Source organism: Bos taurus, chromosome 19, assembly GCF_002263795.3.
Source record: "Bos taurus isolate L1 Dominette 01449 registration number 42190680 breed Hereford chromosome 19, ARS-UCD2.0, whole genome shotgun sequence".
Lineage (NCBI taxonomy): Eukaryota > Metazoa > Chordata > Mammalia > Artiodactyla > Bovidae > Bos > Bos taurus.
The window spans coordinates 63,094,743-63,121,718 of NC_037346.1; the positions used below are offsets into that span (position 1 = coordinate 63,094,743).

Here is a 26,976-nt window from a genome sequence, read left to right on the forward strand (position 1 = left end):
AGAAGGCTGGGCAATGTCCAGACACTGGCCGCTTCCTCATCAGGTGATGACCAGGGCCCCTCACCAGCCTCACCGGGGCCCCTTGGAACAGAGTCGCGCTGCGTCCTGGCCTCCAGCCTCTTCTTTGTGTCTCTCGGCAGCTTTTCTCCTGCTTCCTGGGGAGGAGCTGCAGTGTGGCTTCCCATTAACTGTTATCCTCCCCATGAACGTCCTGCTTGGCTCAGAAGGACCATTGCTCCACGCCGTTCCTGGGCCGAGGCTGCAGCGTCCCAGCCCACCAAGCCCCTACTCGTCCCTGCTCCAGCCAGCCCTGCTGTGCCCTGGAGGGAGGGAAGCTGGCTTTTACATTTTGTTTCCTTTTTCCTTTTTCCTGAAAGCAAAAGCCCCAGGCCTCACTCCAGCCTCCTGGAGGATGGGGAGGGAAGTTGAGCTGTGCCTGGAATTAAAGGGCCTGGAGCCGGGGAAGGGCACCTGTCCCGGAACCCAGCTGAGAACAGAGATGGGGTGTGGGCCTGGCCTGTGGAACCAACTGAGTGGGCACGGGAGGGCTGGTGGGCAGGTCCTTGGGGAATCTGGGCACAGGTGGCCTGGGGAGGCTGCCTGGGGGTCACGTGGGTCCCTAAACCAAAGCTGCTTTCTTGGCGGGGAGGAAGGGGCTGCGGTCAGCCTGGAGACGGATGAGGAATCCACCCTCCCTGCCCCACACCAGCCGGTACCCCTGAGTGAGGCTTTCATCCCTGAGCCTGGATTCCAACTGCTTCCTGCCCCACCCCAGGGAGGGTCAGACCATCCAAAAGCCCGTCTGGTGGCTGGTCTAACCCCTCAAGGTTCCCTGCCTCTGTGGCCCCACCTCCCGTCTCCTCCTCACCCTCCACCTCCAGACACTGCCTGGCATCCCTGCCCACTGGCCTCTTGCCCCGGGCCTCTGCTGTGCCGTCCGCTCCACCCGTTCCAGGCTGTGCTCATGGCCGACTCTTGCTCATCCTTCGGGGCTCAGCTCAAGTGCCAGCTCCTTGGGCAGCTTGCCTGACCCGGTTACAGGCTCCCCTGCACTTGGGTGCCTCGGCAGAGATGCTGGCCGGCTCCCCACCGCAGCCCAGCGCCCACTGGCACTCACAGGCCCTCAGAGTGGGGCTGCCGCTTGAATCGAAGGGGCTGGACGGCTGTGGGTCCGTAGATGCTCTGCCAGCACCGGGGCAGGGGTGGGAGGCTCCTGGGAGTGGGGACTGATGGTCTCTGGTTCCGAACAGAATGGAAGTTAACAAAAATCGTGAAGCTTTTCCTGGAAAGTTGCTGACAGTGGCCTGGGCACAGGCCGGCCCCAAGGCTCTGGGGGTTGGGCACAGAGGGACAGGGTGCTGGTTAGCTGGGGGCTCTGCGTCCCGTCTGTGAGCAGCAAATCTACAACTTGGTGTCTCCTGAGTGAGCGCCCTGCCAGCCCCAGTTCCAGCAGGTGTGGGAGAATTGGAACCTGGCTCTCCAGACTGCAGGGGCGGGTCTTGAAAACTGGGTTTGAACTCAGTCTCTGGCTGCCAGGGAGTTGTTCCCAGCCCGAGGAGACTCTGGGGGTGGACACATACCACCCCAGCCCCTTGCCCCCAGGGCATCAGGAAGCATGGGGGCCTCCTGGACACCAGCTACTCTGCCTTTCTGTCTCCAGTCTCAGAACCGGGAGTGGGGTGGCCCCGAGGGCAGAGCTCTGCTTCTGGAGTTGATCAGACAGGAGCAGGGGGTGTTTCGGCCTTGGGAAGTTACCTGCCTTCTCGAGCCTCAGCTGCTCTGAGTGTAAAATAGGGGCTCCTATTTCATAGGATAGTTTGAGGTGTCAATGAGAAAATGGGGAGAGCTTAGCACCGGGCTTTTCAGGGAGCGGTGCCCAGTGGGAGCCAGCCCTTGCCTGTCGGTCTGTCACTCACGGGACTGAGGGGCAGTGGTCACCTGGCTGGGCCTTCTGAGAGTCGGGGCCTTGCCCATTCCGAGCTGAAACATCGCAGGCACAGGAGTCCGAGGCCGTCCTGGGAGGGTATGACACTGGCCTCCTCCCTCTGATGCGCAGCTGCCTCAGGCACCAGAGCTAATGTCATATCAGCTCACGGGCTGTCCCAGGCTCTGGGATGTTTACAGCCAGCAGTGCCTCCTGGGAGCCCCCGAACAGCCCTCTGAAGGTTTCCCAGTCACGATCCCCATCCCACAGATGGGGCAAAGGAAGCACAGCAATTAACCAGGACCCGAGACGACGCAGTGAGCAGTGACGTCAGAGCCAGGCTCGACCCGGCAGGGTGACTTCAGAGCCTCCCGTCTCTGTGGTGTCTGGCCTTGGGATGATCGAAAGCTCTGGTCTCGACTCATAGCCTCTGCGTGGAGGGCTGCACTGAGAGGGCTTTAGGCTGTAACGGGGAGAAAGGCACGGCGAGAGATTCGCAACGTCTGCTGCGGGCGTGGGGAGGGAGGGTTCGGGCCGCTTCCATCGCGGCTGGGGATGCGCCCCTCTGTTGAGAGGGATGCTGTCCTGTGCGCTGTTTAGCAGCACACCTGGCCTCCCCCGCCAGCAGCACAAGGCCCCCCTCGCCACCGAGTTCTGACAGTCGAAGCTGTCTCCAGAAAGCAAACCCTTTACTGGTTGTGAACAAGCCCCGGAGCGGGCCGCGGGGATGGCCAAAGAGCCCTGGACTCGGAGCCCAGAGGCCAGCCGGCCTGTCACCGCGGGGACGGGCATCAGGTTCTTTGTGCGGGAAGTGAGCACGAGGCGTGGATGGTCTCAAGGGCTCCTTCCGGAGGTCGTGACCCTACCCCTCACCCCAGCCTTCATTCCCAAGGTCTGTGGAGCCAGACCAACAGGAAAGCCTGGGCTCTGCAGAGAGCCGTTTCGCCCCTGGAGCTCCGTGTTGGCTCATTAAGGGAAAGAAAGAAAGAAAGAAGCAGCAGAAAACCCTGAAGCCTGGTACGGAGATTTCGTCCGAGCAGCAGTCATCAAGCAGATTCAAGTGGAGAACTCGCAGAGACAGTAACTGCACGCCCGCTTCCCTGTGCGGAGACAAGCGAGCTCTGGGAAATCTCCCTGCCCCGTTCAATTATGAATCTCGGCAGGAAGCCTGGATAACCCGTGCTCTGGAGACAGGGGCTGGAGGAGGCTGAGGCTGGGGCTGGGTCCCCAGGGCACTTGCCTAAAGAGACAGGGGCAGCGGGTGGTGAGAGTGTGACACAGGAGTCCTGCCCGCACCTGTGCCAGGAAGCTGGGCATGAGGCAGCCGGGCCTTGGCGAGGGGGTGAGCAGAGGCAGCCCTGGGGTCCTGGCTGCTCAGCAGGCCTTCCTTCCAGGGTAGGGGGAGCACAAGGTGGGTGGGGACAGGCGCCTTGGGTTTGGGTCCTTGGCCCCCAGAAGTCAGAGGGCTCTGTGTGGTGGAGATGGAGGAGCCCCCAACAACAGGAACCTTCTCCCTGCGGGGGTCCCCAGCTTACAGACGGGAACCAGCCCAGGGAGGGCTTCCCCAGCTGACCGAGATCTCAAGAGGTTGAAATTCACGGGCCACACAGCTTCCACACTGGAGCCTTGGGGCTGATGCTCCGTATTCCCGTCCCCCGAGATCATGCCTCCTATCCCCCAGGTCCCGTGGTCTCCTGGGAACCTGCACTCACCTCTATGTCTCAGAAAAGCGTTGCACACCTGCCCTGAGGAATGACATGTAACCCAGGCCCCCGAGAGCTGGGCTGGAATCTCTGATGAAGGTGTGGCCAGCTGGGGCAAGAAACCAAATTCTGACTTGATCCCAAAGGAAGATATTATTGGAAGGACGTGGAGGGTTCTGTGGAATTAAGAGTTTAGCAGCCAAGACTAGGAAGGGGAGAGCCCACATCTTCTGAGGCTGGCCTCACGAACCCCTGAGAACACCCCATTCTCGAGCTCCCCAGAGTCAGTCGCTTTGCCCTTGGGTGCCCTCTGCTTCTGATCCACAATCCGGACTCTGGAGGGAGCATCCGGGCACCTGCAGGAAGTGGTCCAGCTCGGACCAGATGTGCACCCAGCATCCCTGGCCAGGGCTGTTGTTCAGTCGCTCAGTCATGTCCGACTCTTTGCGACCCCATGAACTGCAGCACGACAGGCTTCCCTGTCCTTCACCATCTCCCCACGTTTGCTCAAACTCATGCCCATTGTGTCAATGATGCCATCCAACCATCCCATCCTCTGTCGCCCCTTCCTTGTTCTTGCTCTTGCCCTGCGTCAGGGTTTTGTCTAATGAGTCGGCTCTTCACATCAGGTGGCCAAAATATTGGAGCTTCAGCTTCAGCATCAGTCCTTCCAATGAATATTCATGATTGATTTCTTTTAGGATTGAGTGGTTTGATCTCCTTACAGTCCAAGGGACTCTCAAGAGTCTTCTCCAGGATCACAGTTCAAAAACATCAATTCTTTGGCACTCAGCCTTCCTTATGGTCCAACTCTCACATAAGTACATGACTACTGGGAAAACCATAGATTATTTGACTATATGGACCTTTGTTGGCAAAGTGATGTCTCTGCTCTTTAATACACTCCCCTAGCCTGCTGGTGCAGATCAGAAGCATCTCTCAGAGGCCTGTCCGCCACCTGCTTACAGGCCAGAGCCGAGGGAGGTCCGGGTGTCAGTAGAACCCATTCTACTCTTTTGGATCTGAAATGGTTCAAGTTGAGGACCATCACTGCTCAAGACATTCTCTGCTCATGACTGCCTGTGAGCAACGGCTGAGGCCGGCCGATCTGTGGTCCCCCACCCTCCCCCCACGCTGCTAACCACCACGAAGACTGAGGCTGCGATGGTTGGTTGGTCTGGCAGCTGCAGGAAGCTGCTGACTCTAAGCACCTCCCTCCTCCCAGGGTGCTGCAGCTCAAGGGGGTCAATGAAGGGAGAGCTTGTTAATCCCAGGGGAGCCATCTCCCGGGCAGCTGGCCTCCTCAGGGACGAAAATAAGATGCCCAAGAGGCCCTGGGGTGAGGCCTGCATATGTAACAGGTCGAATCTCCCCTGAGCCAGGCTGGGAATAGAATCAGCAACACGCCAGGCCGTTAGGAGCGAAAGGGCCCTGCATTCATGGGGACCCTTCTCCAGCATCGGAGTCAGGGAGGCAACTCGGAGCGGACAGCCTTGAATCCAGGCTGCCCTGTGGTGGCTGCACCACCCACTTCTCTCAGCCTAAGTCCACCGCCCCGCCGCCCGCCCCCCTCACACAGCTCTCCTCCAGAGGCGCACCCCGGCCGTTCCTCTGGGGCTCCCATCATCACTGGTCAGCTCTGCTGGGCCGCAGCCCTCCCCGAGCTGCCCAGTACCGTCCAGCACTCAGCCCTCATGCCTGATGCACCACTCGCCTCCCCACCTAGTGGTGGGCTCTTGCCAGCTGGACTGAGGCTCTGGGCTCCACAGGGCCCAGGATCAACAGGTAGACTCTGACCTAAAGGAAAGAGTGGGCAAAGGGCTGAGTGGGTAAACCACTGAACACCAAGGAACATCCCAAGCAGGTCAGGCGCCTCAGTGACCTAAAGGCCATGTCAGGAAGGAGACAAGATCACGAGGGAATCTTCTCCCGGGCTCGGGCGCCCAGGCTCTGCATCCCAAGCACTTGGCCATGGGAAGGACGTGGAGGGCTCCTCCCCAGACTCCAGTCGGAGCTCAGTCTGGTCCGAAGGCATCTCTAGGAAGTGAGTTTAAAACTACAGATTCACCTTCCACGTCACCAGGGTTGATCCTCTTCAAAATTCTCTGACCACAAGGGCCTCCTCAGGCTCCACTTCAGCTCTGAAAGGCTGTAAAGACACTTCCCGTCTTCCAGTCGAGGAGAAGCTGTCTGACCTCTGGATCACACGCTCTCGGAAACTCTGGGCTCCCCGCTCAGACCCCTGTCTTTGTCGTCGCTGGATGACCGTGCACCTGGACAGCTCCAGGTCAGCAGAGACTGTGCCTGTCTTATTGATTATTGCTGCAACCGAAACACACCAATGCGGGCTTACTGCCCACAAGGCAAACGGGGCAGTCCTCTGCAAGGTGGCCCTCCTCCACAAGGCATCAGGGATCCAGGCTGGCCCGGCCTGTGGCTCTACCATCCCCTGGCTGACCGGTGTGGGGAGGAGGCTGTCTGGGGGAGGGTTGCAGCACCTGCCCAGAGCCCTCTCCAGGAAGGACTCCCGTCACTCCTGCTCATGTCCTGCTGGAGTGGTCACACGGCCCATCTGACTGCAGAGGGAGCCATGAGGCCCAGAGCAGCCATGAGCCGGGAAGCAGGCAGTGAGCTTCCAGGGTGGGTCCTGGGTGGGTCCGCTGCCCCTGCTGAGCCCCCAGCACCCAGCACGTGGCCGGGGCTCAGACATGGACGTTGGATGCAGGCGCTGCAGGTCAGAATGGTTCAATGGGGCCTCATGGAGTCACTCACGAGCCAGTGAGCTGAGGCTCCCCAGGAAGGTTCAGCCCGGCCACGCCGCCTCCAAGCCCAGAGCTGCTCTGTAGGAGCGGGGTCTGCTCCATAGGACCCAGGCCGCGGTTTTCAACAGCCTGCCTCCTCAAGGCTGGAGAGGGGAGAGCCCGTCTGTGCCAACAGGGAGGTCCCAGTTACAGGAGGGTGGCCACTCTGCAGGGACACCCGGGCTGCTTCTCCAGGATGCCAAAGGCTTTCCTTCACACCCAGGGCAGTGCTCCCGTGCTCAGCTCGGAGCCGGGCCCCTGCCCCAAGGCTTGGGAGAGCAGGGCTTCCACATCTCTAAGCCTCCTCCTTGCATCCTCAAAGGTGTGTTTTTACAAAGATGAGAAGGGCTGAAGAGCCGGCTTCCATCTAAGCCTGAGCCAGGGCCTGCGTGCAGGTGCAGTGTCCTAGGTGGGAGGGGGGCAGTGGCGTGAAACCCAGGTTGGGGCCCAAAGCGGTGTGAGGGGCGGCCCTAAACTGCCCGTCGCTGATTTGGTCCTGCAGGGGCCCACCCCCAGAAGCAGGCAGAAGGGGCCCCAAAGGTAAAGGATGGGGACGTCTCCCCAGCGGCTCCCACCCTCCTGCTCAGAGGTCCCCGCGGAGGTGGGGGTCCTGATCCCCAAGCCTCCAGCTCCACAAGCATGGAGCCTGTGTGCAGTCCCCCTGGGTGACCTTCCCAGTGCCACGGGTCAAAGGCAAGAGTAACAGGAGCGGGTGATGCTGCGCGGGCCTGGGGGCCGCTCTGAGGAGCGAAGGTGGGCAGAGAGGTGAGTGTGGGCACGTGGGCGTCAGCGAGGAGCACGGGGGTAGCGACGGTGAAAACGCTCTGCAGGCCCAGAGGAAGCGCGTTGAAGGTCGTCATCACACCACCTGACACAGGGATCGAACCTGTGTTTCTGATGTCTCCTGCCTTGGCAGGCAGATTCTTTACCACTGGTGCCACCTGGGAAGCCCACATCTTAATAGATAACACAGCAACCGCCTGATTACCGAAAGAGGACACACGTGAGGGGAGCGGGCTGGGGTTTGCTCTTCTCACGTCAGCCATTAATTTTCTCCCTGTTCAGTGCCTTGGGGCCGATGCTAACAAAGTTGGATTCGACAGGGATAAATGTGAAGTCCTTCAGACTAAACACTCCACAGAAACAGGTTGGTGGCGGTGAGGCTGGGAGGCTGAGTCTCAGGGACAGCAGGTCCGGGAGCAGAAGCTCACGATCCAGAGACGGGCGGGGCAGGGCCCTGAGCTCTGGGGGTCAGACCCAGCCCTGGCAGGGGGCTGCTGTGGGGGCTGTGCTTCCAGGTGACCCGGAGCCGGGAACGAGGCTGGAGACAGGCCGGAACCATTGATAGAGAAACGGCCGAAGGAAATGGGGAGATACGACCTTGGGCATAACCACTAAGGGCAAGTACCCAGGTTCTCGCCTTTGGGGGCAGGGGGCAATCTTATCAGGCTCCCCATGTGCTCTCTGTGGCACCCACTTTTTTAGGCTGGGGTCAGGGGAGCGGGCTGGTGGGAGTGCGGTCGGGCTTCCAGCCCGTGATAAGGTCAGGCAGGGGGACGAGTCTGGTCCCAACTGTGGCAGCTTGCCAGCCACCTCCCATGCATCCTCAAGCCTCGGTCCTCATTTTTGTGCAAATCCCGGATGGCTGGAAAAACAGCTGGTCCTTCGTCCCGTCAGACACAGTTCCTCTCTTTGATAACTTGAAGGGTTGACACATGATAGATGATGGATTCTTTCATTCCCAGAGGTTACATGTAATTCCCACAGATGGAGTTTCATGGAGGCAGGTTGACTTCTCAGGAATTTGAAGTTAAAGCTGTTTGCCTTGGGAGGGGAGAGGTGCCCGCCACTGGCTGGGGGATCGGGGTGGGGGGAGCTCCACACCAGGGGTTCTGGCAGCCTGAGGGTTTGGGTGTCTCACTGCACGCCCAGCTGGAAGACCCTTCTGCAGGTGCAGTAATTCGGATCCCTGGATGTCGCCCAGGGGCCCCGCAGCTGATGGAGGAGCAGGAAGGCCCACATGTCCGTTCGCCTTCTTGCAGGGCTGGCCTCCAACAGGCGAACCAGGAGTGTCACGCTTCCTCTCGCACGGCAGCTCACCTGTGCTGGTCCCAGGGCTGCCTTGATGAACAAAAGGACACGGTCATCTCACAGTCTGGAGCCCCAGGGCCCTGCACCTCTGGGGGCCGCGTAGGCCCCCTCCCAGCCCAGCCCTGGCTGGCGGCGCTGCCCCTCCATCCCACCCCTCGGCTGGATGGTGAACCGTAACCACGCGTGGTGACACAGACACCTAAGGCAGTGTGTGAAAAGTGTGTTCATATGTTGGACAGTGTGATTCTTATCTAAAGTTTCTATCAAATAGAAAATAGTGCCCTAAGTGCAGAGTGGAGGTTGGCGAAATGCATTGGAAAGGCCTCCGGAGCTAGCGTGTCTGTGTGCAACGATGGTTCAAGCCTGTTTTCTTCATATACATTATAATGAATATATAAATATACGGTTTTCTCGTTTCTGCCAAAACACAGTGTTAGCATGATCCGTGTGGGAGCAGGTGCTAGTTCTCTAGTCCCTGTGCTGTTTCCTAAGATTTTCAGCAACTTTTGGATTAGTATCAGCTTATTACCTTTTATTTAAAAAAAGGCTTTTTAAAAGTTAAATCTACAGGTATTGACCCCGAGAGGTGTGTGCATATGTTATCACATGAAAAGAGCAGGTGACAGAGTGAGGTGTGTTGTATTATCCCTTTTTCAAAATAGGGGACACAGCCATTCTGGAAACCAGCATGGGGTCTCGAAGAACAAACGCAGCATCACGACCCCAGCAGCTGCACTCCCAGGCATCTAGCCCACAGAAGTGTGACTTTGATTCACCTCCAAACCTGTTCGTAGCAGCATTAGTAGAAACAGCTGGAAACCACAGGTGTGCCAGCTGGAAATGACCCAGGTGTCATAGGCTGTGGCACAGCTGTGCCATGGGCTACTGCTCTGCAGTCAGAAGGAGCAAGCTGGTGATACCACAACGGGTGAATCTCGAATTATGCTGAGAGAAAGGGCCAGTCCCCACAGGCTACGGACTGTCTGATTCCGGTCATCTCGGTGGTTGCCCTGGGTCAGGGGCGTGGATGTGGCTGTGGGTGGCATGAGGGGTCCGCAGGGTGGTGTGTGTCCCTGATGAGCATTGTCAGGACCCTGGTTGTGATGTCATCACTGGAGGAAACTCAGTAACAGGGACACGGAGTCTCCCTGCACTGTTTCTTACAACTGCATGTAAATCTAAATTACCTCCAAGTAAAAAGATCAGTGTTTTAAAAGCAGGGGAGCCTCACAGACATGTGCACAGCCCGGTGTGCAACACAGAGAAAGAGGTGGGAAGAGGCACGGCTGAGCGCTGGCCCCTGGAGAACAGCTCTGAAGGGAGGTTATTGTCAAACTCTTAATGATTGTGCTGACGAGCATGGGGGACTTGTGATTTTGTTTAGACCCATAAAGCAGACGATGAGATGGTTGGATGGCATCACTGACTCAAAGGACATGAGTTTGAGCAAACTCTGGGAGACAGTGAAGGCCAGGAAAGCCTGGCATGCTCTAGTCCACGGGGTCACAAAGAGTTGGACACGACTTAGCAACTGAACAACGACAAAACTAAAGTAGCCCAAAACTGTGCAGGGGGTGGGGGGGAAGGGCAGAGAGCGCCACCTCGCCCACCATCCTGGAAACACTGGCATGGCATCCCCCCAACGCCTGGAATTGCGCGCGGCCCCGTCTGGCCCCCGCGGCCCCCACTCTGGCCACCCTGACACCAGCCTGCCCGGTGCTGCTCCCTCTTGTCACAAATGCTCACGGCTCACCCCCAGCTCAGCCCCTCGCCACCGAGGGAGACCCGCAGAGTGAAGGGGGTGATGTCTGGGTCCACAGCAGCACTCTCCCCTGAGCCATCACCGCAGGCCAGGAGGCATCTGCAGGCCTTTCGGTGTCAGCTCAGGTCCCAGAAGAAGAGGCAAGTGGTTGTCCCCATTCTACAGAGGAGATGAGGTGGGTAATTAAGTTGTTCGTGCCTGAGTCACACAGAGCATGCCATCGAAGCGTGTCCCACTTAGGGTGCCATCCCTGACACCCTTAGCTGTCCCCCACTGTCCTGACCAAGGCCAGCCTGCCCCACAGGGGCCCTGGAGACCAGCACCCCAGCTCTGAAGGCAGCAGTTCAGGACCCAACGGAGGGATACGGCCAGCTGTGGGCACATTGCCTGCTGAGTGGTCTGCCTCTGTGCGCCGACCCCCTTGCCGAGATCCCCGTCATGCCTGGGTTGCCCTTCTGCTCCCCCGAGCCCAGAGCCTGCCCAGAGCCAGACACACACAGCACGCAAGTCTGGGTGAACAGAGGTGGGGGCCCTCGGGACACTCACACAGTTCTTTTCCTCTGCTCCCCCAGGGATCTATAAAGGACACTGCTTTCGGATCAACCACTTCCCAGAGGACAACGATTACGACCATGACAGCTCGGAGTACCTCCTCCGTGAGTGTCAGGACCCTGCCTCCCCCTGTTTGTGGGACGGGGGACGAGAGGCAGGCAGGCGCTGGAGGAAGGATAGGCCCCGTGAGGGCAGAGGGGCCGGTCTCTGGGTGCTCCCGACACTCCCCTCTGACTCAGGATACTGAGTTCAGAGGATGGGGTATGGTTAGCCTGCTGTGACACGCCGGTCACCCCCATGCAGTTACTGGCTGGGAGGACACACCAGCTCAGGGCTGGCAAGAGGGGAGGAGGGTGGGGCGTCCCGCTGCCCGGGGCTGCTACAAGTTGCTGCCTTCAGAGGAGTTGATCGCAACAGCTGGTTCTGAGGCAAGGACGTTAGAGACATTGGCTTGCCCAGGCCCAGCATCCCTGAGGGGCTGAGACACCCCAAGGATACTGCCCGGCCAGCACTGGACCTGCCCACTTCTCCCCACCCCCACCCAGCAATCTATTCTTGACAAGTCAGATTAAATCACACACTGAGACAGCCGGTGAGTGCCAGGCAGCCTGTGGGACCAGCCTCGGGTCCATGGGCCTCAAGTCTCTCCAGCACCAACTGGTGGAGCCCCCAGCTCTGCCCCTGAGCCCCCTGCCCAGGTCCTGAGATGGGGCTGGCCCCCAAACTGGAACCAGAGGTCAGAGGACAAACCCAGCCCCACGCCCCAAATCCAGATCTCATCCCTGGGCTGTGGCTACCTCCCTGGGAGGAAGGATGGAGCCTCCCTCCTCCAGGGGAGGAACCTGGAAATGGAAAACCAGCATGGTTTTGAAGTCGTCTCCCCTTCCACATCAGCCCAGACACACGCAGAGCTGCTCCCATCCCCTCCCCCGGGAGCTGGGCCGGCTTCATTTATGGAGAATCGATACCAGCGTCCACAGAGGGAACACAATTCACTCTGCACCTGCTTATGGACTGTTTTTTCTAAGAGAAAGGACTCTGGTTCTGAGTCATCTCGTGAAACAGAACAGCATGTGGTTCCCATGGAGTCCAGAGCCAGGACCGGAAACAGTGTTACCGGATCTGCCTCCTATCCCTGCCCTCCGCTTCTCCTCTTCTTCCTGCCTGTCTGCTCTCTCTGCTTTCTGGGAGTCAGTACTGAACCGAGCACACGCCTTCCACGGGGCACACTAGGGGATGGCATTGGCATAGAGCGGGGCATGAATAACACCATGAGTTGCGCGGTGTGCGGGCTGCACAGCCATCTAGGGTGGCCGCTGGTGCTCAGGCCTGACTCAGAACCCGCCGGGCAGGCAGACGACTCCCAAGGCTCTGGGGCAGGTCTGCTCCACTGCTGATCCTTGGGACTGTGGGGAAGGGGACACCAGAGAAGCATCCGTTCCCTCCCACTTCCCACTTGAACCTGAGGTTAACTGGCGCCAGCTCTTCCTCTTTACCTCCTGCCGTGCCCCCACCCTGGTCCCCAGAGGGCTGGCATCTCTGGATGGGCCCCAAGACACGTGAGCCCAGAGGTCAGACGTGTGGCTTCCTGGGGTCCCTGCCAGAAGCAGAGGAGATGCTCAGACAGGAAGAAGGAAGGGCGTTTAGTGAAGGACTGATTACAGAGATGTGCAGGGATGGGGAAGGGGCAGTGAGCACACAGGCGGGAGCAGCAGAAGGACCTCTGGCCCTTGGCCTGAGCGGGTGACAGAGGCAGGTACGGGCTCCTGGACCAGAGGAGCTGTGAGGCCCGGGCCGCCAGGCAGGATCTGTGGCTTGACAAAGGAACACAGCCACCTCAGCCCCGTCCTCGTCCTCAGGAGGAAGCCAGGGCAGTAATGTCTCCAAAGCCAGAGTGAAGGGACCCCAGTGATCCGGTCCCTGGTATCAGCCACCCAAGGCCCAGAGCAGAAGGGAGAAAGGTGGCTGAGGACCAGGAGCAGTAAACCGAGCCTGTGCCACCCACTTACTGCCCACTTACTCCCTGGCCTCAGGCTCACACTGCCCGCAAGCCCCCGGGGTGCCCAGTGCCAGGCTCACTGCCCGCAAGCCTCCCGGGGTGCCTGGGGCCAGGCTCACTGCCCACAAGCCCCCTGGGGTGCCCGGTGCCAGGATCACTGCCCACAGGCCCCCCGGGGTGCTCGGTGCCAGGATCACTGCCCACAAGCCCCCCGGGGTGCCCGGTGCCAGGATCACTGCCCACAGGCCCCCCGGGGTGCCCGGTGCCAGGATCACTGCCCACAGGCCCCCCAGGGTGCCCGGTGCCAGGATCACTGCCCACAAGCCCCCCGGGGTGCCCGGTGCCAGGATCACTGCCCACAAGCCCCCCGGGGTGCCCAGTGCCAGGCTCACTGCCCCCAAGCCCCCCAGGGTGCCCAGGGCCAGATGTGAGGCTGGGAGGGCCCAGCAGTGGGTTCCCACATGAAATGAGGGCACGTCAGCGATGGAAGCTAACAACCCAAGAAGGAAGTGCTTCCTCCATCGTGTGCTGTGGGGTTGACCGGTGGGTTCATTAAGGAGCCCAAGGAAGAGAAGGGTGCTGGCTCCAGGACTGTGACCTCGAGTTTTGGTGGAGTGGGGAGGGCAGAACTGATCTCCATCAAGGGGCTGGTGTTCCCCTCAAAGGCTGCAGAAACAACGAGAACTGACCCTGAAGTTGAGCTCCAGAGAGCAGATACCCATAAGCTTAGGAAGTAGGCTGAGGAAGAGATGGGCAGAGGGAGTAGGTAATACTCCAGGACAGGCCAAGGTCCCGGGCACTGCGGCCAGCCGGCCTGTGTGCCCTGATCCCCCTGCCATTTCTTTCCCGCCAGCCCAACTGGCCTCTGGAATCCCTGTCCCCCTGCCTTGGGCCTGGCCCCTCCCCTTTCCCAGGCTCCACATTTTAGGCTCGGTGGGGGGTTTCTGTGCTAACCTCAAAGTGCTGGTGTCGGGGCTGCCGGAGCCCACGCTGTGCCTCTGGGCAGACTCAGATCCTTGCCAGGGCTGGATGTGGCCAGGAGTGGGCTGGACATCAGCCCGGCTCTGTGTAAGACCCGGCCTGCCCCTCGGTTGGCGCCTGCATGTCCAGCGCTCCAGACAAGCCCATGTGGTGAGGGATGGCCCTCACATGACAGGCAGGCAGGGTGCACGAGGGCTCTGGGCCCGGCCGACCTCGGCGACGTTAGAGGCTCCAGGCTTCCCCGCCTCCAGCCCCTCAGACCCACCGCAGGACCAAGGCCTTGAGAGGGCCCCGGCCGCTGTGCTGGCCAGCGCACATCAGAGGAGCGTTTCAGAAGCCCACAGGAAACCTCCCCCAGGGCGGGGGCTGCAAGAAGGCGGGGGCGGGGGGCGGTGCGGTGCGGAGAGAAGAGCCCCATTTGATGCCCCACACAAACCCCTCTCTGTGCAGCAGGGCACACACTGGTGGGCTGACAAACAGGGAGACAAGCGCTGCCTTCAGAGGCTGCAAGCAGCAAGCCCACTCAGCTGGCTCGCAAAGGGGTCCTCCCAGCGCTCCAGTCCCATGGGCCGGCCTTTCCCCCAGGCTGGGAGGCGAGCTCAGGGCTCCTTTTCCACCCCGCCGCCCCTGCCCTTCCTCCCAGCCGGGCCCTCCGGGAGCCGACGTATCCCCTGGGGCCCTACTAAGTGCTCTGTGTATCTTAGTCCACAGATTCTCACACAACCTTGACAAGGTAGTGTATTCTTTTCCTAAGGCCGCAGTAATAAACCACCACAAAGGAGGAGGCTGTGAGGGGTCGTCCCACAGCTTCTCAGTGGGCTCTCTGGGGTCACTGAGGGGCTCTCCTCCCGTCTGGCTGGCAGAAGTGTGACCCACACCCAGGGAGAGGCTAAGAGAGACCCGGGCAGAGGTGACTCCAGGCCACTTGGCATACAGGGGAATGACCGCAGGCCAGGGCCATCACTTGCTGGTCCAGACTGCCCCCCACCAGCCACTCCCTCCCTACCTCGGGTCTACAGGGCCAGAGGGGAACCTTCAAGGTCAGGGGGCTCCCCTGTGCCCCACAGGTGGGCCCGTAAGGAGGGCCAGTCTCACGGCCTCTCCACTCTGTCTCTGCCGGCCAGGCATCGTGCGCGCCTCCAGCGTCTTCCCCATCCTGAGCACCATCCTGCTCCTACTCGGCGGGCTCTGCATCGGCGCGGGCAGGTTCTACAGCCGCAAGAACAACATCGTGCTCAGCGCCGGCATCCTCTTCGTGGCCGCGGGTGAGCTGTCTGCTCGGGTCCCACTGCACGCAGTGCTCCCCCGGGGGTGGGGGGAGCAGGCAGGCAGACGGTAAAATCCCTGTGGGTAACTCACCTCAGCAGTCCGGGGGGCGGGCAGGGAGTGAGGAGCAGAAGCCCAGTGGGTATCAGGCCTCCTTCTGGGGTGATAAAATGATCAGGAACTAGATACAGGTGGTGGCTGTACTAAATGACATTGAAGTGTGCACTTTTAAGGGTTAGTTTTATGTTCTATGAACTCCACCTCAATTAAAAATAATAATAGCTAGTCCAGGTGTGCAAAATACCACAGAGGAGCGCCTTACAAGCCTGTCTCAGGGGAGCCTGGCTCAGGCGGGGGTCAGGGAGGGACACAGAGGCACTCTCAGAAGCCAAGCCCTGAAGGAGCTGCCCACGTAAAGACAGGTGAGGGGCACACGGCCAGAGAGGGTGCAGCAGCGGGGAAGCCAGCATGCCTAGGGCAGGGTGAGCGAGGAGGCGAGGGGTTAGGGTTAGGGATGAAGCCTCCCCTGCCCATCCTTACTGCCCGTGTCTCCTGGCCAAGAGACACCACTCCCTTCCCGGCGGCTCCAAAATGGCTTCACACTCGCTTGTCTGAGCCCGGCTGCAGACAGCATACTATATGCCCCGTTGCTGCGGACGCGGAGAAGACCCGTCCGGTGGAGAACCCGGTGGGCCTGAGGTGCTGGTGTGGGCAGGGACTGGGGCGTCTGAGGGGCTCAGCTCGGCCACGACCTCCTCCAGCCCCCAGGGGGCCCCCAGGAGTGGGGAGAACGGTCCGGCCAAGGTCCCAGGGCTGCTTATTGGAACAGGACACCTGATTTCTTGGCCTCGTTCCAGCAGATCGATGCCAGAAATGTAAGGAAGTGCAGCAACTCTTCCCTAAATTGTCATCACAGCTCCTGGCACTGTCCTAGCAGTGGCGTTTTCTTTGCAAAGAGCCTTTTCTCTTCCACCAGCCTGTGGGGAGGAGCGGTACAGGGGAGAGGTGAGCGCGAGGCCCGACTCGCCCAGGCCCGTCCGCTCCCTGCACCTGGTCGCTGAGCCCTGGGTCGGCCGGGGTGCCCTGAGGGAGGCAATGAGAACGCCAGGTGCCTGCGGCCATGCCTCCTTCCCTGCGCCCACGGGGCCTCGCCAGGTGCCTGGCCCACACAGCCCAGCGGTCATCCTCACCCCCATCGCCTCTCATGGCTTCTCTTGGAGATGGAAGGTGCCTTTCGCTTCTTTCACAGAGCTAGGGCCAGCGCAGTTCAGGATTGGGCTCAGAGCCTCTTGGCCAGGAAAGAAGACCTCCACTAACACCAGCACCAGGTGTTCTGTAGGCCAGCCCATCATCCCGGCTCCTGGGGAGGCAGGTGGTGGCCAGGTGGCTTTCCTGAAGTCACACACTGCCAAAGTCATGGCTGAGCCCAGGGCTGTCAGCCTCAAAAGCGAGGTGCCCTAGGCAGCTGCCTGTGCCCCCAGGAGGAACCACTTCAAAGGCATCTCCAGATGCTGCGACTCACCAGAGGGGCCGCAGAGACAGAGTCCCGAGACATTCAGCTAAAAACACAGGTCCTGCCAGAGTGGAGAGGACAGGCAGCCACAAAGAACAAGGGCCATGGCAGGCAAGAAGGGGATTCTCGTCCATTCCCGTTTATTCCCAGGATCATGGGCTCTGACTGTGGGCACAGAGTCACGTGCAGGGGCCAGCAGTGAGGTGAGACAGGCCCATGAATAATTCCAGGTGGACTCTGATCCTCAGGACAAGTACGGTCCAAAGGCTGGGAGAGTGAGAAGAGGACTGTCTTGTCAGGGCCCCGCCTCCTGGGGGGACTGTTAAGTGAAAAAGCAAGGGGCCAAAGAGTATTCTGCAAAGAAAAAAATGGAAGAGAGAGACAGAGAGAGAAGGACTGACTGTGGATATAGAAAGGACAGAAGAAACAAGACAACAGCTCCCTTCAGGGGAGGAACTGGGTAGCTCAAAGCCTGTGTTTTATTTTATTATTCACCAAAACTCTGTACTTTATTACTCATTCAAAATTAACTACTTTTACTTAAAAATTAGCAACCAGAACAAAGACATACCACACAGGGGAGCGGCCACCTGAGCCCTGCTCCGCCCATCAGCCCCTGCTCCGCCCACCTATCCCTGCCCCGCCCACCAGACCCTGTTCTGCCCACCTCCCTGCTCCCCCCACCAGCCCTGCCCCGCCCACCAGCCTCTGCTCTGCCCACCTATCCCTACCCAACCCACCAGCCCCTGCTCCGCCCACCTATCCCTGCCCCACCCACCAGCCCTTGCTCCGCCCACCTACCCCTGCCCCACCCACCTCTCTGCCCCACCCACCTCTCTGCCCCGCCCACCAGCCCATGCCCGGTCCACCAATCCCTGCCACGCCCACCTCCCTGCTCCGCCCACTTGCCCCGCCCTCCTCCCCCTCCCCGCCCCCGCTGAGGGTCTAACCTCTCCCTCCCGCCCCCTCTCCGGATCCACTTTCAGGCCTCAGTAATATCATCGGCATCATCGTCTACATTTCCAGCAACACGGGCGACCCCAGTGACAAGCGCGACGAAGACAAGAAAAACCATTACAACTATGGCTGGTCTTTTTACTTCGGAGCCCTGTCGTTCATTGTGGCCGAGACCGTGGGCGTCCTGGCGGTAAACATTTACATTGAGAAGAACAAGGAGCTGCGGTTTAAGACCAGACGTGAGTTCCTCAAGGCCCCCTCCTCGTCGCCCTATGCCAGGATGCCGAGCTACCGGTACCGGCGCCGGCGCTCGCGGTCCAGCTCTAGGTCCACCGAGGCCTCGCCTTCCAGGGACGCGTCGCCGGTGGGGCTGAAGATCACCGGGGCCATCCCCATGGGCGAGCTGTCCATGTACACGCTGTCCAGGGAGCCCCTCAAGGTGACCACGGCCGCCAGCTACAGCCCGGACCAGGACGCTGGCTTCCTGCAGGTGCACGGCTTCTTCCAGCAGGACCTCAGCATGCTGAGCCGGAGGACCACGCCCGTGTGAGCCCTGCCTGGCCTGTCCGCGCCAGCCTCTCCCCAGATCGGCTGCCTAGGCCCCATGGGGCCTCTGACCGCTAGGACGGACGGAGGACAGACTAAAGCCAAACCCCACCCTCCTGGGTCCCCAAATGCTTGGAGCGCTGGCTTGGAGCGAAGCCTGGGGGAGACAGGAACTGGAAGCGAAATGGCTGACTTTATCCCCAAATGTGGCTTTTGATGCCGGGGCGTCCTGAAAGCTCCCAGGAGGCCCCAGAGCACTCCGGAGGCAGCATGGCCGAACCCACCTGGGAAGCAAAACGGAGCCATTATCTCCTCTTGGGAACACATCCTGCCTGAAGAGCAGCGTTCCGGGGCCCCCTCCCTGCCCGGCTTCCTGGCCCTCTGGAGCCTTTGGTCGCTGGTCAGCTGCTTTTGGACGTGAGATTCCCGTGTCTGTGAGCCACAGGCGAGGAAGCTGAAGCTCGTCCCTGCCTCTCTGTCTGTCTGTCTGTCTCTGGCAGCCGCCAGTTGTTGAGATGGCCACGATCCTAAGGACAGAGCCTGTGACCACCTGGTGCTTTCGCCTTTGTGCTGTCCTTGGCTGCTGCCCTCGGCCTGGGGTCTCTGAGGCCTGTGGAGGTATCTGAAGGTGGGGGGCTGAGCGTAAGTTAAAGGCTTTCCTCTTCACTTCTGGAAGTTTCTGCTCACAGAAAGGGTGGAATACGCTGACTGTACTTCAGAGTCTGGAAGATTCTACGGTCAGAGGAAAGGTGGCCGAGCGGCCTCTTACTGTGTCCCTTCCCACCCCTGCCCACTGGCCTGAGGAGCAGCACTGTCTCTCCTAGGGGGTCAAGCTGGGAGGGATAGACCCTCCTCCCAGGGGTTGGCAACAGGAGCCTGGACTTTGTGCAAGAAAGGGAGACTTGAGGGTGAACAGCGAGGAAAAGCCCCATTTCCCGGGTGGTCACTCATCAGAAAAGCCAGGACACTCGTTCCCTCTTGAAAAGTAGGAGCAGCCCCTGCCCCACCCCTGTGACTGTTGTTTATTCTGCCACCACCCAAAAGCATCGGTGAGGAAGTGCGGAAGCAGCAGCTAAGTGGACGTCCCGGCCCCGGGAAGGGAGGCTGGCAGGTTCCACGGCTGGTGTTTTTCTAGCTGTTTCTCCCCTAGAAGCGAGCAGAGAACCCGGAAGTCTGTCGGTCTCAGAGGATCGCTTTCTGGAGCCGACCCTCTTTTATACAAATGCGGGCTTTCTAATGACAAACCCTTTCTTACTTTTTGAAACTTGGCGATGGCTCTAGAGCAGTTGTCCGTGATCCCAGTAGCTGTCGTACTTAGAAGTGACGAGCAAACTCTTACCTCAGCCGCCTGCTCACGGACCCCTGGGGCGGACTCGGCCCCAGGAGTTCAGTCTGGGTCACGTTCACTGCTCTCCTCTGCCGCCCCCAGAGGGTGCCCCAACCTGTCCCGCCCCGGTGACCGCGTGCCAGGGCCCCTCCGCTTGCTCGAAACCCTTCCCCTGTGTCGAGGTTGGCTTTGTGTGCTCCGTCCAAGCATGTGCGGCCGCAAGTGCTGGAGTGTCCGGGCTCGGCCCGCCCCCACCCTCCTTCTCCAGGCCCTGACACCGTCTCACCAGGCTGGAAGGACAGGGCGAGATCTGGGGGCCCGTCCCCCAGCAAGGTCACCTCGAAAAGCAGGCAGCCTTGTCCTTCCTTCCATGTCAGCCACTTCCTCCTGCCTTCCCGGGAGCATCCATCATCTCATGGAGAAAGCTGTGTTCCAATGAATCCTACCTCTCACCCAGTCCCAGCAGAGAACATGGGGCCCACTCTTGGGACCAGGAAAGGGATCGGAGGGACGGAGAGCAGGGAGCAGAACACCTCAGCGCCTCTGGTCGTCACAGCCTTTCTCCACCCCCCACTCCTGCCCGGGCGCAGTCGCCCCCCGTCGAAGCCAGCCCGTCCCTGCGCCCAGGGGCTCTGGGCGGCCCGTGCCTGACCCCCCCATGCCCCATGCCCTCCACCCTTCCATCCTGCCCTTGTGTCTCTCCAGTTACATACCTGTGAATCCTGTACTTACTACTGGTTTGGGGTTGTTAGTTCCGTCTTTTTTTTAATTAAATAAAAACATTTTTAAAACATTCTCCTCTTGATGTTGGGCAGGGAAGGGGAGAGCTCCCTTCAAGTCCTTGTGGGCAGTCAGTGTCCTTGGGTCTGGGAGACCCCCAAGAAGAAGGGGAGAGGAGGGTGGATCCTGTGCTGGCCAAGGCCAGTTTCTCTGCTTCTTGTCCGGGCCGCTGGCCGCCTCCCTGTCCCCACCATCTGGGTTTAGGCTCCTGGGTGGGTCCATGGAGCTGCCTGTTCACAGAAGAGGGACAGGCCACCCCTGTGTGGTGTGGACATCTGAGAGCTGAGCAAGCCAGGCCCATCTTCAGAACCTGCAGGACGCGTCCGGCCGGATGGAGCCACCCTCAGGGGTGCCAAGCTGCCCGGTGGGCTTCTGACAAGTCCAGTAACCAGCCTCCTTTCCCCTCCAGATTCCTGGATGAATGAGAAATAGAGGATCACTGTCCCCAGGTGTGAGCTTTATACCTAGAGGAGGTGGACAGGAGGATGTGGCTCCAACCACAGGCCAAATGGGAAGAGGGACCCAAGGGGCCCTCTGACGAGGACGCCGCACCTGCCAGCCTGTTGGGGTAACGCCAGGCCCGTGCCTGCAAGCGGGCGCCGGGAGAAGAACCCACAGCAGCACCGGAGCCCTGGCGCCCCTGCTTCGTCACAGCCTCCTTTCTGGACGGATTCCGTGAGTCTCCTTCCCAGGAGCCATGGCCTTCTCTGGGCTCTCGGAGTGGAGATGCACAAGCCTCTCAACCCTCTTCACGAGAAGGCCACTGTTGTGAGTCCCGCAGGGAGGCTGGGGGCCTGGTGCCCCTGCATCCTGGCCCATGCGGCCGCAGGAACCGCCCCCCTGGCCTGAGCGTTCAGCCCTGGCCTTTTAACCGTCTTTCCTCCTGCCCAAGATGGGTCTCCGGAGAAACCGATGTTCCCAGATGCGCTGAGCTGCCGGGTCCTGGGGTGGGGGACCCGCCCCTCCACTGACCCGGCTGAGCTCTGAGCTCGCAGCTCCAAGTTGGAGCCAAGCCACCCCGCATCAGCGCCAGGCACCAACAGTTCTGTTTATTCTTAGCCCCGAGGAAACTCTGGCTCAGCACAAGCTCGTCCGCTGTCCTGGGCAGACGCCCGTGCGGTCTGCATTTAGTGACACGCTATGGCCTCTGTCCAACGTGGGGCTCTCGCCGTCATGCATTTCAGTTCAGCTACAAATTCTGCCTCCATAACCTGCAGGGTAAAATCTGAGGGAACTGATGTAGAAGCGAAAGTTCTAGGGCCCCAATCAAGAACCCCAGGCCCCTCCTCCAGCCCCACCTCACCCTGTACCCATATCACTCAGACTAATGACATAGCCAGCCACCCTGAGTGCAAAACGGCTTAATCAGTGCAAGTGTATCTCTCACCCATGGGGTGGGTGGGAGATGCTCTGCTCCCCACAGTCAATCACGGGTTCAGAGCCCCACGCTGTGCAGGCTCTGCCATCTTCCCAACACGAGCGTCTAAGGTCGCCCTTGGCATTGACCTCCAGTGGGCAGATGGAGAAGGGAAAGAACAGGTGAGCTTGAGTAGAGGGTGCTGTAAGAAGTTTTAATGGACCAGGAAGCTGTGGCTCCCCCTTCGGCCCACGTGCCACTGCCCAGAGCTCAGGGACACCGTCACACCTGAGAGCCAGAGGAGAGGGGACGTGCAGTCTAGCCCTGGCAGGAAGGAATGTCGTTTGGGGCACAGCTGGTCACTCTCAGCTCTGGGTCTGTGTCTGGGTACCTCCCTCTTTTGCCTCCCCTTCCCCGATCTTCCTGGGAGTGCCTGCTTGGAGCTGACCCCTTTACTAGGACTGCATTCACCGCTATGCGTCCTGAGTCCCTCCCTCAGCTCCAGAGTTGAAGTCTGGCCTCTTTGCTCTGGATGCCACATCTGTAAAATGGGTCCAGCAACCCTCTTCCTGGGTTAAAGGAGCAGGCTCAAGCTCAAGCCTTGACCCAAACAAGAACCACAGAATTACTGGATGCCAGGACCAGCATGTGAAAGTGAAAGTCACTCAGTCGTGTCCAACACTTTGCAACCCCATAAACTATAGCCCGCTAGGCTCCTCTGTTCATGGGATTCTCCAGGCAAGAATACTAGAGTGGGTTGCCATTCCCTTCTCCAGGGGATCTTCCCAACTCAGGGGTCCAATCCAGGTCTCCCACTTTACAGGCAGATTCTTCACCATCTGAGCCATCAGGGAAGCCCAAGAATACTGGAGTGGGTAGCCTATCCCTTCTCCAGGGGGTCCTCTCAACCCAGGGATGGAACTGGGGTCTCCTGCATTGCAGGTGGATTCTTTACCAGTTGAGCCACCAGGGAAGCCCAGAACCAGCATGGGCAGCAGGTATTCAAGAGTTCCCTCATTCAATGCGCTCATTACAGAAGAGAAAACAAGTCCAAAGAAGGAGGCGAGGCTGGTGGGAGGGGTAATAAGAGGAAGGAAGGGATGTGTTTGAGGATTTCAAGCCCAAAGGGAGACAGCACTCGCCTGGCAGTTCTCGAGTGGGGCATCTTTACTTCCCGGACAAGTGTCTAGGGACATTCCTGGTTGTCGGGACTGGGAAGATGTGCTGCTGGCATCTGCTGCTGGGAAGATGGGTGGAGGCCAAGGATGGTTCAGTCGCTCAGTCGTGTCTGACTCTCGCGACTCCATGGACTAGAGCCTGCCAGGCTTCTCTGTGTGTGGGATTTCCCAGGCAAGAATACTGGAGTGGGTTGCCATTTCCCTTCTCCAGGCTAAGGATGCTGCTGCTGAATATCCTACAGGGCACAGCCCCCCCACCTCCCAAGAATATCTGGTCCAAAATGGCAGTGATTCCCAGTCTGGGTTTTTCGGGGATGGAAACTGAGACCCAGAAAGCGTGAAGATCACACAGAGCATTTCTGGTCCTTGCATATAGGCTGTGGATGTACCAGGAACCTCAGTCACTTATACTTGGTGTTTCCTTCCCTGCAGTGAGCCAACAGTTTTGAAAACAAGTCAGGGGAGGAAGGAAAGGCTTCCCTCTGGGGCTGTTGGGAGAAGGGACAGACTTCACCTTCAGCAAACATCCATAAACTCCCCCTTGAAGGGAGCTTTCAGGAGTGTTGACTAAGGAAACACCACTCAAGGGAAAGGAAGTGGCCCATGAGAGCCCTGGGAGGTAGTGCTCTGAGAGCCCGGCCACAGCAGGTCTGTGTCCAGCACACTCTGGTTTGGGAGAACCTGTCATCTGGCCCATCCAGGCACTGGGTGGTGCCCCCAGAAGAGGGCTGCCCTCCCACCAGCTTCTCCAGCTGGCGCCGTCACCCCTGCCTCAGTGGTCCCTGGGAAGATGCTTTCTCTGCAGACCCTGTGACCCCCACAGCCCCACGGGGACTTCCCAGTTCCACACAGGTGATAACTGCAAGGGGAGGGTCCTGGGCTGGGTCCCCAGCATGGAGTTGGAAAGAAGGCAGGCCTGCGGAAAGGAGACTCTGGGGGTGGGGGTGGGGCCTCCCTGCAGGGAACTCAGAACCAGCACGTGACCCCCTGCACTGGTTCCCAATATAGCACAGGCCGCCTGCCTGGCCATCTGCCCCGCCCTGGAGCTGGAGGGGAGCAGGAACCGAGGAGGCCTCTGAAGCCAGAGCGGAGAGGGGCAGATACACCTGATGCAGATATTTTTAAACTTTCAGCTTCCAATAAAACTGCCTCAGGAGAGAGGTCCGCGATCAAAGAGAGTGATGGACCCACCTGCTCACGCTCACAACTGCAGGAGAATGGGGCTGGAGGGACCTGGGGTCCTGACCTTTGTCCCCTGATAGGAGTCCTCAGAGATACATTAACCCCCATGAGATCTCCCCTGATGCCGGGAAAAATTGAAGGCTGGAGGAGAAGGGAACGACGGCAGATGAGATGGTTGGATGGCGTCACTGACTCAGTGCGCATGAATTTGAGTAAACTCCAGGAGATACCGAAGGACAGGGGAGCCCTGGTGTGCTGCAGTCTGTGGGGCCACAAAGAATCAGACATGACTGAGTGATGGAAAGGCAACAAGGAGATCTCCAGCATCCACTGATTACATTGCCAATAATCAGGCGCTTTTTAAGACAAATACTACTTATATTTACTCATTCTAAGAGTATTATACTTTACCTTTAAAAAACCTGCAAAACACAGGAAAGTTAAAGAAGGAAACAGTACCAACCAAAAGCCCAGCACCTGAGAGGTCAGCTGAGGTCAGCACCACTGAAAGGTCGCTGCCCCCAACTCTGTGCGGGTTAGTCCCCCGTTCACTGTCCGCATGAGCGTCTTCCCACATCTTTAATTTAGATTATTCCTCGAAAGCATAACCTTTCATGGCCAAATCACCCAAACATCCCCCTCTTCCCTAACTGATGCTGGATTCGGTCCCTGAATCCTGAACGGCATCTGGATGGAACCGAAGTGCTGGGATGTTCAGGCTAGCTTTGGTTAGGATCTGGTGACTTCTCTGGAATTCTCCGAGCAGGAAGAAAAGTGGGGGTCCCAGAGGTGGCAGAGCATCACCCCCACAGCACTTCCGGCACCCAGCTGGAAGCCTGCCTGAGGTCGAGGGGAGAGGAAGCAGACTCCACTTGCTGATGGGGGACGACTGGTCCTGGAGGCCGCAGGGGCAGGATCAGGCTGTGGCATGTGGGGAAGACACTCCAGCCCCGGCCTCTCCAGGACCCTCCCTGCCTCCAGCCTTCGTCTCCACCCGCCAGCCACCTCCCATCCTCCGTCTCCGTTGAGCCCTCTGGAACTACCTACATCTTGAAAGCTCCTTACTGAGATCTGTCCACCTTCTCAGACAGACGGAACCTTTTCTCCCCCGAGGACTCCCATTTCCCCAGCCCTCCTGGTAGGGGCCATTCATCCTCCTGCCGGGGTCCCTGCCAGACTGCCCGGCCCCTCTCAGTCCCAGGAAGTGTGGGGCTGGAAAGGGAGAAAGGTGGCCTCAGGGGCCTCAGGGTCCAGAGGAAGCCAGGGCAGAGACACCTGATTCAGCTGTTTTAAAGTTTGCAGCTCCTGACAAAACCCAGGAGCAGAGGCGACCAGAGGCATTTCTGCACTCGTGGCCCTGGACGCGTGACCGCAGGAGGGGGGCAGTGATTCCCCACTCCCTGCCCTCCTGGGGAAGAGCCTTCTCCAAGGCCTGGGGAGGCCCTCCTGAACCCTTCCTCAGCACTGACACCTCCTGAACGCCCTCCTGCGCACCCCAAGTCCTGCCACGTCAGTGTCCAATGTCCGACCTCGACTCCTGGCCTCACGGCTCCCCTGCAGTGACCTTCTCACATCCAAGCGCCTCCCATCCGTCACGTTGACTGTCCCCCCGCCATGGTCTTCAGGGTCCTCTGCCTCTCTGGGCATGGCTTCCAGTGCCCCCAGTGCCTACCCCCCCCCAAGTACGCCTGCCCCGCAACCTCATCAAGCCCTCCAGGGCCTTGACCTCGTCATCATGACCTTGCTGTGTCCCAGGGCGACCCCAACCATGAGCTAACCGCCCCAGGCAGCCCAGACCCGCACACCATCCGCTGTTGCCTTCAGCCCCCTTGGCCTCGACCTCCCAGGTTCCCTCCTTCCGTCTCACCTGCATCCCCACACCCGAACTTCTAGGTGAAGCCAGAGAAAATCAAATTCCATGTCAGGCCCTGCAGTGGGCAGAACAGTGGCCCCATAGACATCCGAGCCTGAGACTGTCACCGTTCGTGGCAAAAGGGACCATGCGGTGTGATTAAATCGCAGATCCTGAGATGGGGAGATGGTCCTGGATTATCTGGGTGGACCCCCCGTAACCACAAGGGTCTACTTAAGGGCAAGAGGGTAGCAGGAGAGTCAGAGAAGGGGGCTGGGATGATGGAAACAGGTCGGGCGATGGGCTCTCTGACTCAGGTGGAGGAGACCGGGGCCCTTGGACAGAGGGAGGCCATCTGTGACTCCCAGGCTGGAGCAGGGGCAGCACGCCCGCGGCTGCAGAAAGTCCCGGCCGCACGATGCAGGGAGGCAGAGGACGCGGCAAAAAGAGGTTGAGACCAGCTGGACAACACACACCCAAGGCCATCTCTCAGCCTGATGGAGACTTAGCTCAAAATCAGATCGACACGTTTCCGAGGAAGGTTCACTGGGCCCCACACAGGTGTGCCTCAGCCCCGGCTCCACTCGAGGCCCACCTCTCAGAGGTATCTTCCTTGCTGTAACTATGTCTGGTTCTTCTTGGGACAAGTGGACGCTGGTTCATCTGGACGACTCAAACATGGACAACTCCTGGTGAGCTGAGCAGGGCATCTCCACCCTGAAGACTGTGGTAGAAAGTGTGTCTTCCTTGTGGGCTAGGTCACAGAGGTGGTGACGGTGCCCCCCTCCCTCCTGGGGTGCCCCTCAGCACCTGGAAGCAAATTAGCCACCCAAGCCCTGCTGGGCCTGCCCAGCTGTCCTCTTATGCCCGTGGCCTCTGGATCGTCCAGTGGAGTCGGTTATCTGAGCTCTGTCCCCTTCTTTCAGTCCATCTGTCCATCCGCTCAGCCATCCCTCCTTCAGCAAACATGTATGAAGGCCCAACCCTGGGCTCCATTCAGGGAGCTCTCTGAGGGAGCCCAGAACCCATTCATTCAGGGAGCTCTCTGAGGGAACCCAGAACCCATTCATTCAGGGAGCTCTCTGAGGGAGCCCAGAACCCATTCATTCAGGGAGCTCTCTGAGGGAACCCAGAACCCATTCATTCAGGGAGCTCTCTGAGGGAGCCCAGAACCCATTCAGGGAGCTCTCTGAGGGAGCCCAGAA

General features: G+C 59.6%; 1 protein-coding gene across 1 annotated transcript in view; it reads left to right on the forward strand.

Annotated features, from left to right (window-relative positions):
• Positions 1–20,215, forward strand: part of CACNG4 (calcium voltage-gated channel auxiliary subunit gamma 4) — a 51,381-nt gene extending 31,166 nt beyond the window's left edge. The window contains exons 2-4 of the mRNA XM_002696227.6: positions 10,854–10,937; positions 14,938–15,078; positions 17,579–20,215. Coding sequence (XP_002696273.2) covers positions 10,854–10,937; positions 14,938–15,078; positions 17,579–18,099 — 746 coding nt within the window. The 3' untranslated portion in view covers positions 18,100–20,215. The remainder of the gene's footprint in view (positions 1–10,853; positions 10,938–14,937; positions 15,079–17,578) is intronic.
• The last annotated feature ends 6,761 nt before the right edge of the window (positions 20,216–26,976 follow it).